General features: G+C 36.8%; 1 protein-coding gene across 2 annotated transcripts; it reads right to left on the reverse strand.

Annotated features, from left to right (window-relative positions):
- Positions 1 to 1,751: 1,751 nt before the first annotated feature.
- tagln2 (transgelin 2) lies at positions 1,752 to 8,577 on the reverse strand. Of its 2 annotated transcripts, XM_073839630.1 has the most exons (5): positions 8,415 to 8,577; positions 3,848 to 4,032; positions 3,587 to 3,758; positions 3,312 to 3,414; positions 1,752 to 2,440 (listed from the first exon to the last, which is right to left on the reverse strand). In XM_073839630.1, exons 2-5 carry the CDS (start codon positions 4,025 to 4,027, stop codon positions 2,290 to 2,292), a joined length of 606 nt encoding a protein of 201 aa, XP_073695731.1. In that variant the 5' UTR covers positions 4,028 to 4,032; positions 8,415 to 8,577; the 3' UTR covers positions 1,752 to 2,289. The 2 variants fall into 2 exon arrangements, with proteins under 2 accessions (XP_073695731.1, XP_073695730.1); XM_073839629.1 differs by lacking the exon at positions 8,415 to 8,577 and having other exon boundaries at positions 3,848 to 4,048.
- Between the last annotated feature and the right edge of the window lie 2,394 nt (positions 8,578 to 10,971).

Raw genomic sequence — 10,971 nt, forward strand, 5'->3', positions numbered from 1 at the left:
TGTTGTTTTAACATGGGTGCCATTAGAATTTCTGTTATGTAATTCTGGTTATCTGCTGTGCCACTAGAGACATATGTTAAATCATATAACGGACAGACCAGGAAGTGTGAAGGCAGGATGTAGAAAAGGAAGGAAGGGGAGGACAAAGGGATGTCAGTTATAGACGTAGGAGTTATAGAGTTTGCAGATGTTTTTCTTGTGTATTACTTTTGCAATGATTACAATGGCATTCAAATGCGCCTCTGAGAACAGCATTGTTTTTTTGTTTTTTTTGCTTGCAAACACTTTGCACCAACCTAACAATAAAAACAGACATAAATCCATTGTGTCTGAATACTCTGGTTCATAATGTGACTTGATGTATTCATGCAGGACTACTCATTTCAAGCTTTTATTTATTTGCATGTCAGTTTAAAATCACAATGTAACGGAAGTAACAATATTTTTCTCAGTATTGTGATGTACATCCAGGTGAAACAGATTATTAAAAAAAAGACTTGTTCAGCCCATTTAGTGTTGACTAGATGGAGGCAAATCTGATTTGGTTGAAAGATACGACCGGGATTTAAGCTGACTAAATGATTGGAGAATCTGGCATACAACACCAGAAGTGTGTGCTTTCACTGGAAGATTTACTGTATGACATTATGATAAAAAAACAAGGTCAAAACAATAATAATAAAAAAAGATAATATGCATGGATGAATAACCTTAATGCAGAGTCTGTTGTGCTTTATGAGTGTGTTCTGGCTTTGTTTTAGGAGGTATGCCAATGAACAAACAGTTATCAGTGTGAATATGTACAATATGTGTGTGCACTTGTATCTGTATTTGAGTGTGCAAATATACCACACCAGTCAAATGTTTGGACACACTTAACTAAATATTTGTTCATAATTTTCTTTAAAAAAGTTGAATGCATGGAGACAAATATAAAAGTATGCTTGCATATGAATTTCTTTAACAAACTAAATCTTCAATTTAAAGAAAATTATGTTTGGTACAGTTTTTGCTTTTGGAAATAGATGAAAAAGTGATGCACATCATATTGGTTGATAGTGTGCAGAGCTGTAATTTAGACAAAGGACATCTTGAAAGAAGTTAAAATATGTTTGAAAGTTAGTTCTGATTTGTTTAGCTTTTTTTGATCACTACATAATTCCTGTTTTTCCATATTTTAGAGTTCCATGAATAGAGTTGAAATGAATAGAATTTGTTGTCAAATGTGCGTAAAGTTAGAGTAGATGGTTGTTGGTGTGTCTAAACTTTTGACTGGTTTTGTGTGTTAGTCAGGATTAGATAAAAACAAATGAAGGTCATGTCCATGCCTTAATTTATTTTGCACGTAGATTGTTGCTATGGTACTGGTCTCTGGACTGTGTGAGAGAAAAATAATGACGGCAGAAATAAACCTAGACTCCACCCTCAAGCTCCGCCTCCAATTTACCCCATGTTTTAAAGCGTTTTGCAATTGCTGTGGCATTCCGTGACATTGTTCACATATAAGATCTACCTCTCTCTCACTCCCTCTTTTCTTCTTTTCATTTCTGTTTTTTTTCCCGTTCACAACTAAAACACAATCTTTGTGATCAGAAAGCAGGCTGGATAAAGAGATGAAGTGAGAAATATGTTGGGGTCAGAAGGGTGAGCGCAAAGCTGTTATCTGGCATCTGTAACTGCCAGCATTGTTACATAACTCTCAGTGGCAGAGAAAGTGAACAAAGGCTGGAGTACAACAGAACACAATGAGATTTCAAAATTTAACCGAGTTTTATTAGCAAAATCAATTATTAGTAACTCATGTACAATGTATAAACATAATGATGTAATGCCCTAGATTCATATTGATTTTAAATCAGGAAATGAATATAGAGCAGAGTATACAAATCGGATCCACAAGACAAGACATGACCATGCAAGGCCGAATTCACCTTACAGGCATTTTGTTCCCATTGAGTGCAGCAGAATGCGTTTCTCTGGAATGTATGTAATAGAATAATGGAATGTATGTCCGCCTGCACCCTAATAGAATTTACGGCAGACTAATGGAATTCTAATGGAATGTATAGGATACCAGCTCATGTGTAGGGAATAGTTGGTTTCTGAAGCAAACACCTAGAGCACTTTTAGTTTGAAATGATACAATGAATTTGTAAACTTTAGTTTAAGCAATGTGTGTTCTGTTCATTGTTATTGTCCAGCTGGGGATTGCTGAAGGTTTAAGTAAGACTGTACGTCTGATCCAGCCTGCAGACGGGCCAAGAATGACAGATACAGATCAACAGGCATTTATTGGTTGTTGAAGATCTGCCGAGGTCGACCGTAACCAGTCATGCCGGCCTGCGATGCCCCTTTGTTAGTGCCCATCTGTAGGCCGATTACAGTCTGGCCTTCTTTCAGCTGCTCCTCAGTGAAATCCCTCCTGTTCTCCTGGGATTTCCTGATGTAAAGATGAAAACAAACATTTCAGTAAACATAATAAATGCTTGGGGTTAGTCTTTACAATAAGGTTTATTAGTTAATATGAACTAAGAATGAACAACACTTCTACAGCACTTATTAATCTTAGTTAATGTTAGTTGATACACCAATGTTAACAAATGACACCTTATTGTAAAGTGTTACTGAAATGATTACATTTATTCAACAATTATGCAATAAATAATATTACAAAGGATTTCTGTCAAATCAATGCTATTCTTATGAACTTTTTATTCATCAAAGAATCCTGAGAAATAAAATCTATCACCGTTTCCACAAAAATATTGACTGTTTCCAACACTGATGATAATGAAATGTTTCTTGAGCAGCAAATCAGCATATTAGAATGATTTCTGAAGGATCATGTGATACTAAAGACTAGGTAATGATGCTAAAAATTCAGCTTTGCCAGTACAAGAATAAATTACATTTATCATTTTTTAAAACTGTAATGATATTTCACAATATTACTGTTTTTAACTGTATTTTTGATCAAATTAATACAGCCTTATATCTTAAATCTTACAGACCCCAAACTGTTCAACAGCAGTGTCTTTCTTACACTACCAAAGAAATTGCTATTACTGTCTGTTAAATCTGTTCTTAATATCTAATAATAGCATATTTCTATGAGAAAACACGTATCTGTGTTTCTGATTCCACGCTGGATACATTAAAAATGTCTGGCCAATAAGTGTTTGTAATCATGTTGCTATGACAATAAGCCACAACCACAAATCGGCCAGTGCAGTGGCTTGTTTTTGTTGTTTGGTTGCTATGGCAGCGGGTTCATTTTGCGAACAGGAAGAGGAAACTACAGCAACACTCACTTATGAAACCAACTGGGGTCACCGCGGTAACAGCCATCATCCTTAGTAACAGCCATACTCCCCAAAGACATCAATGTCATTTGCACAGCGGCAAGGTCCTTACCTATAGATCACACAGAGATCAATACATCTGCAGTAAAATGTACAAATAAAAATTCAAAATCTTGTTAAATTCTAGTATATAAATAATGCTAAAATAACACTGTTATATGCCAGTTCTGTTTTAATGGTTTCTAAATACACTAAGATCTCATGATGTAAAAACAGGCACTCACCCTCCCACAGGTCAACTGTCTGAAACATATCAGACTTGGTGACCCCGTAGCGTTCGGCAGCACCAAGGAACTGAGAGATCTGCTCCATCTGTTTAAAAGCCATGGTAGAACTTTGGATCTTTTTCACAAGCTTTGAATCCTTACAGAGACTGTTAATCAGCTCACATAAAATCTAGAAAGAGAGAACAGAAAAAGAAATGGTTAAAACGGTGAAAGGAAAGTGATGATGTTATAAAGACTTTAATGAAAGTGGTGGCTTACACATCCATCCTTCAGCCATTGCTGAAAGCCTTGTTTTCCAGGTTGAGGTTTTCCTATGGAATCCCCACACTGAGCGATGATCCACTGCACCAGCCGATCCTCCAGCTCTGGATCGTACTTCTTGTCAATCTTACTCTGCACCTCGCGACTCAGACCATAGGATGGACCTTTGTTTGCCATTTTGACTGAGAAAACACACATACACAAAGAAATTATTGTTAGTTTTCATTAGTTTCCACTTTGTGAGTTAGTTTTAGTTCAGTTTTATAGTGCTTTTTTAATGTTTTATAGTTGATTTAATTCTATTTTAGTTTTAGAATTGTTGTGCTGCCAAAGTTATTGCTGGTGATAATTTAAATGTTGCCATTAAATTTATCAAAAACATGTAGTGTTATTATCTAGGGGCCTGTCCACACGGAGACGCGTTTCGCTGTATACGTATAAATTTTTTATCGTATTGGCGTTTCATCCACACGGATCCGGCGTTTTAGGAGACTGAAACCGCTATTTTTTGAAACCGGGTCCCAAAGTGGATAAATCTGAAAACGACACCCTCGCGGTTTCGTGTGTACAGCCAATACGTATATTTTGTGAAACGATGATGTCATCACATCACGTGTCGGCTGCGTCACACGTAACAGCAACAACAATATTGGCGGACTACATGATTGTGTTCGTGTTGCTACTAAGCCTACTAGCTTTATTACAGCAAAATCTATTGCTTCTATGCAACTGTTATGAGCAACAAGCGATAATGTTCGCATCTTCGTCTTCTTCTTCTTAGTTCGTATACAGCGCGCAAGGTTATGTGCATGCTCAAAGTCTTCTTCTCCGTGTATAGTGTATCTCTATGGCAGAATTACAGCACCCCATACTGGTCTGGCATATATACTGCACCGTTTTCAGTGGTTTCGTGTTTACGGAACTTTTTTTGGAACGAGGGAAAAAAATGATCGGATAGGGAACGCAACGGCTTCGTGTGGACGGAGTCTAGGTCTGTCACAATTCCTTAATTCAATTCGAGTACTCGATTTCTAAAAAAAAATAAATCCATGAAACACATTTCAGACCATTTCCCAAGGCTGCATGATATATTAAACCGATTTATTTTTGTGATGCAGGATTAATATATGCATTTTAATTATTTACATGTGTGTAGGTTATGTTTGCGCATCTCAGAGCGGCTCCATTCACAGTAAATGCTGCTCCACACAAACAGTTATTGTTGACGTGTGGAGGGTCTCAAACTCCATCTCTGCATATTGCTGTGAGTTTCAAATTCATGTTCATCAGGCAACCCAGCGTGCACCATTTCATCAGATTTGTAAGGTAAATTATTTATAAACATATGCAAACACAGGAGAATTAGATACATTAATATATTTCTCAATATGCTAACTGTTTACGATTTCAAAATAAAAGCTCAAACCTGAGTGCTCTGAGATAACATGTTTTGGTGTCCACATATTCAAGAAATTACAGTGGCTGTGGCATTTCTGTCATAAAGAAATGGTCAAATATTAAAGATTAAGTGGACGTTTGAATTAAAATGTTGTTTAGTCAATATTAAACAAAGATTAAAGTGTGCAGTAAAGTGTAAAAACTAACATCAGGCTGTTGGCCCTTTGCAGGCATTTAATATAATACATAATGTACATTAGTTCTTTTGATTTTAATACATTATGTATTTTAACAGTTTTTTTCAATAAAACCATATAATTACTTGCTTTTAATACTTTATTTAAACTAATTATTATAGCCTCATTGCTATTATATATGTATTGTAAGTCATTTTAAGGCGATTGTTCGCATAGATCTAAAAAAACTGACCAATTACTCGATTACTAAAATAATGTAGTGGCAGCCCTAGTATGATCTAGTGCCATTTTCATGTTTAATGCATTATGGTTATGAAAACAGATAACATATACAGTATACTTCACCAGTAAATTTCTGTAAAAACTACAAGATTGTAAATACAAACATGTGCTGTTCACACAGGCAATGATGTCCCATCTTTTTACCGGTAAAGCACCATACACATATCAGTTTCAAAATACCGGTAAATTATGTGGGGTAGGGAGGGGTATACGCGGTCAGTGTTTTTGTTGATGATTTCATTTTTGTGTCAAACGTTCACATTCATGCAGCTGCTTTTGGCCCAGAGACATTGTATTAAACGACTTCAAACTGAACTACTGAACTATGGAAGAAAAAGTGTTGCGTCATCTGCGTCAGAATGTTATGACCTCCCCACAGTAGACGTCTTAGGTCAGCATGTTCTGAACTCGTTCATGCTCATACTGATAATCTTGTTCTGCGTTCACACAGAGTACATTATCGGCAATTTACTGGAATGTTACAACGTCTTTACGTATGTTTGAAAAGGTCCTGTTCCTGCATGGTCAATAATTTACCAGTAAAGACTGTATATGTGAAAGGGGCTGTAGAATGAACTAAAAATGTTTGAAGTATTTGAATTGAGTTGAGTTTTTTTCCAGTTATTTTATTTATCACTGAACCAAACCTGAACAAAAATAAGCATGTTTTATATATAAATATATATATAAAATAAGCATTAGCTTTTACTGTTAAAAAGCCTGAATCTGTGTAGCCTGAGGATTTAGCTACATAAGGAGTAACTGTAAAGGCTGCTATGCAAATTCCTTTCTCGAAAGTAATGCAAAGTTTCAATGCAAATATTGGATGCACTCTGGTAATAGCCTGCATTTATTGTAGCATGTAGTCTTTAACGAAGCAACCTCAATCTCTGACAACACAACACAACCTCTGAACCAGCTAAGACACACAGACATCTCGGATAGTAATCAGAAACTGATGACAACTGACTGTCAGAAATGCTGCAACCTGTCGACATGTTCTTATCACCTTTCAAACTGCTGTTAGGCCATATTGGATTTATCAGACCTTCATTTGAATTCATTACTGTTTCAAGCACCACATTGAGAACTAAAATGCAAACACAACAGTATAGGCAGGCTAAACTGGTCAAAGTGCAACCCCAAAGTCGTCTAAAGTAAACTGTGGCCTGTTTACTAATCAGTCAGGAGTCAGAATTTGTAACTAATTTGCAACATCATGCAAACACATAAAGCAAACACTCTTTCTTCCTATTTTCTTTCTGTTTCCTCTTGTTTTTAGTTTACTGCACTCATATTCCGCTATGAAACCGTTATAATACCAGACATTTGCAAACCTTTCTTGCACATCCCAGCTATGGGTGATATATGCAAAAAGACAAGTTACAACCTGCCCTGCCCATGTTTGTAGAGGAGGTGAGTTGTGTGTGTCTTGATGAATATAACTCTACATTTCACAGTCCAATTAGTTCACATCCTGTGAGCATTTATTTTATTTGTAAGCAAGCAGTAGATCTCCACCTCCATATACAAATACACAGGCAAACACCTGGAGCACACCTGGAGTCTCTGATGCAGTTACAAAACTTTCTCATAAATGTCCTCGTATCTTAAATTACGTAACAATGTTCATTTTAACTGCTATTTGGCTTCAGGCTCCATATCACTGACCAATGAGACTCCCTTTTCAGCTCTTAGTCATATCCCATAAGAATAAAATGTGGTATGTAAGCAAACACTTTGACATGGTAAATGGGGAAAGAAATAATTAAGAATGACTTTATGCGATAATCAAATTTGTTATGGTTTTTCAAACCTGAAAATCAAGTAGTCAACTGAGCTTTAACCGCTAACACTTAGTCGTCAAACACAGGAAACCAGAGGCTTTTAGAGGAGCTGGTTTCAGTTCAGAACCAAAAGCATTTTTACAGATATCTGATACTTTCACTTAAATCTCACAAGAGAGAGAGAGAGGCAGAGAAGGAGTATAAAGAACAACCCTCATTTGAAGGGGAAAAACATGTGCGTCATCCAGCTAGATTATTATTCGGTTTTGGAGTATGCCATTCCAGAATGTGTGTGTGTGTGTGTGTACCTGGTATTCATCACGTTGTGGGGACCAAATGTCCCCACAGGGATAGGAATACCAGTAGATTTTGACCTTGTGGGGACATTTCTCAGGTCCCCATGAGGAAACAGGCTTATAAATCATGCACAATGAGTTTTTTTGATGAAGTAAAAGTATGCACAATCTCCTGTGAGGGCTAGGTTTAGGTGTAGGGCGATAGAAAGTACGGTTTGTACAGTATAAAAACCATTACGCCTATGGAATGTCCCCATAAAACATGTAAACCCAACATGTGTGTGTGTGTGTGTGTGTGTGTGTGTGTGTGACAGAAAGAAAAATGACATGGAGAAGAACGAACTTGCAACATCATCAGCTACTGCCAATAAAAACACTTTATAGGCACAGAGCATGTAAAAACAGGCAGAGGCATTCAACAGTATTCTGTAGAACGAACTAATTTATACGATTTCTTCTTAATTTAGATGTCATTCACTGCTATAGTTTTGTCATAGTCTTTCCTACTGGATCGCTAGTCTCTCTTAGTCTTGGTGCGTGTTACATATTTATGTACAAAAAGCATTTTAACTTAGCATATGAAGTTTCATTTTGAAGTACTTACCAGTTTGTGTTTAGAAACCCTGCTCAGTAGTCTAGATGAAAAATGCGTACTCTGTGATGCACACAACTGTGTATCAATGTAAAAGAGAGTCTCTTCCTCTTTATGACAGAGTTCAGGGTCCAAGCTCAGGGAGTGCCAGCCGTATGGAAATGACTTCACCAAGAGCGAGACCAAGCATGAGAAAGAGGGAGTGAAGAACACAGCAAGAAAGGCAAAAGAGGAGGTAACCACATCCATAAAAGGTCATGACTTTTTTCAGAGTCTCTTTTTCCCCCACCATTTTCTGCCCCTCCCTTCCTCTCTCGTTTTCCTGTATTGCGATGTGCGTCCTTATTTGGGAGAGGGAAAAGAAGCGGTCTGGACAGAGTGAGGAATTTCTTCACATGCCTTCTCCTCCACTCCGCCCAGAGCAGCGGGAAGAGGGCGAGAGGAATGACATGGGCATGAATGAGACAATATTTTGGCATTTTCTATGGGGCTGCTTATTAAAGAGCTTGATGAAACAGGAAGTCACAGAGTAGACACATGACAACTGAATGAAGAATTAAACGACCTGGGACAGTAAATGTGGCAGAAGGGAGAGAAAGAGTGAACATCAGACAGACATGCATACCATTCTTGACATGCCATGACATCACTGAACAAAGTGAGCTGTACTGATGACATCAGCTGACCTCTGCTTCCTTAACATTGAGTCACTTCCCTTTGTTTCTATTAGGGTTGTCACGATATCATAAAAATGACTTACGATACTATACCGGATGAAATATCTTGATACAATGCAGTATTCTGTTAGTTTAAAATTCTACAAAATGAATCAAAATTTCATAAATAAAAAGATGTAAATGAAAACAGACAAACATTTTCATTAATATAAATGAATGCCTGGCTATTGTTATCCATGAAATTATGTAAACAAAACTCATCTTAGCACTGCACAGAAGCTGCATGAAGTGACATTTAGATGTGGTATTTATACATTTAGACTGTATTTATAATTGCATAAATAATGTTATGAGATTATTGTTTTAAATACAAAACTCTGAATATACATGAATATAAAATCTGAATATACATATACATATATGAACGTTTTAAACAGTGTTCCTGCCGTGCATACAACATATCTTACGGTACTACCGTATAGATGATACTACCATTAAAAAAATGCAATGGCACCACAGGTTTTTTTTAAGCTTTAGTATCGCGATACTACCGTAGTGCCGGTATATCGTGCAACCTTAGTTTCTATGTATAGTTTTTGTAAGGTAACCTTCTGTTAACATGTCTGTGCTTTGTACAGTGTGTTACCCATTAGGTTTACTTGTTTACTAGACAAAAATATGAGTATATCATATTCATTCGATAGGGCGTTTCACATTTGATATATAACCCTTGGTCTAAGTTCGGGGTAACAGAATCTAGTGTTTTGTCTCGCTTCACGTTTCACACTGCTTATAGTTTACCCAGAGTTAATAATTAATCCTGGGTGTTCATAATCTGACGTTCCACACTGTACATTCTTAAACTCTGTGTTAACATTCTTATCTGCATATTTGCAGTGTCAGCCCCTTTCAAACAGTAATACCAGTAAATTGCCGTAAAAAAAAAAACAGAACAACTACAAAAATAAATATAAAAATGCGCTGTTTACACAGGCACTGACATTCTGTCTTTTTACCGGTAAAGCACCATTCACACATCAGTTTCAAAATATCGGTAAATTCTGTGACATCATTAACCAAAAAAATAAAAAATAAACGTCTGCACCTTCCGGTGTTGTGTTTGTAAACTTGGAGGGGTAACCGCGGCCAGTGTTTTTCTGGATGTTTTAATTATTGTCAAACGCTCACATTCATGCCACTGCCTTTGGTCCAGAGACATTGTATTAGACGACTTCAAACCGAACTACACAGCGCAGAGTGAATTCATCAGAATGTTATGTTTAGACTTCTTACAGCAGCACATTCTTAACTCATATTAGTAATCTCATTCTGTGTTCACACAGAGGACATTACCGGTTATTTACTGGAAATGTTGCAACTTCTCAACAGGAACTTTTCAAAAATACCGCTACATTCGTTGTGGCAATTTACCGGTACTTTTGAAAAGGTTCTGTTGACACCTGATCTCTTAATAATTTACCGGTAATTTACCAGTAAAGCTTGTGTGTGAAAGGGGCTTTTGTCATTGTTTTGCCGAACCCAGCACACAAATTGTTTACATAAAGACATTAGCATTGCTCATCCACAAATTATATGTTACAGATGGTACTGTCAAGTTTTTTGTCAAGTCCAAAGCATGTGAATATGAGGCATGTGACTGATTGTTTGTGGCTAAGTGTCTAGCTGTAACATAAGCTCTAACACTGCATTATTTCACATTATACAGGCCTGGCAAACTAATGTGGGATTAGCATCTCAAAAGTGATGCTAACCCTGCTCTGGAGCAAGGTTTCTCAACCCAGAGTAAAAAAAAACAGTGAAAACCTGGGGTTAAATGCAACATGATACCTCCTTATAAATCCAGAATTAAAGGCAGGGGGTTGTGGACTGAT

This window comes from Garra rufa, chromosome 5, assembly GCF_049309525.1.
Source record: "Garra rufa chromosome 5, GarRuf1.0, whole genome shotgun sequence".
In the NCBI taxonomy this organism is placed as follows: Eukaryota; Metazoa; Chordata; class Actinopteri; order Cypriniformes; family Cyprinidae; genus Garra; species Garra rufa.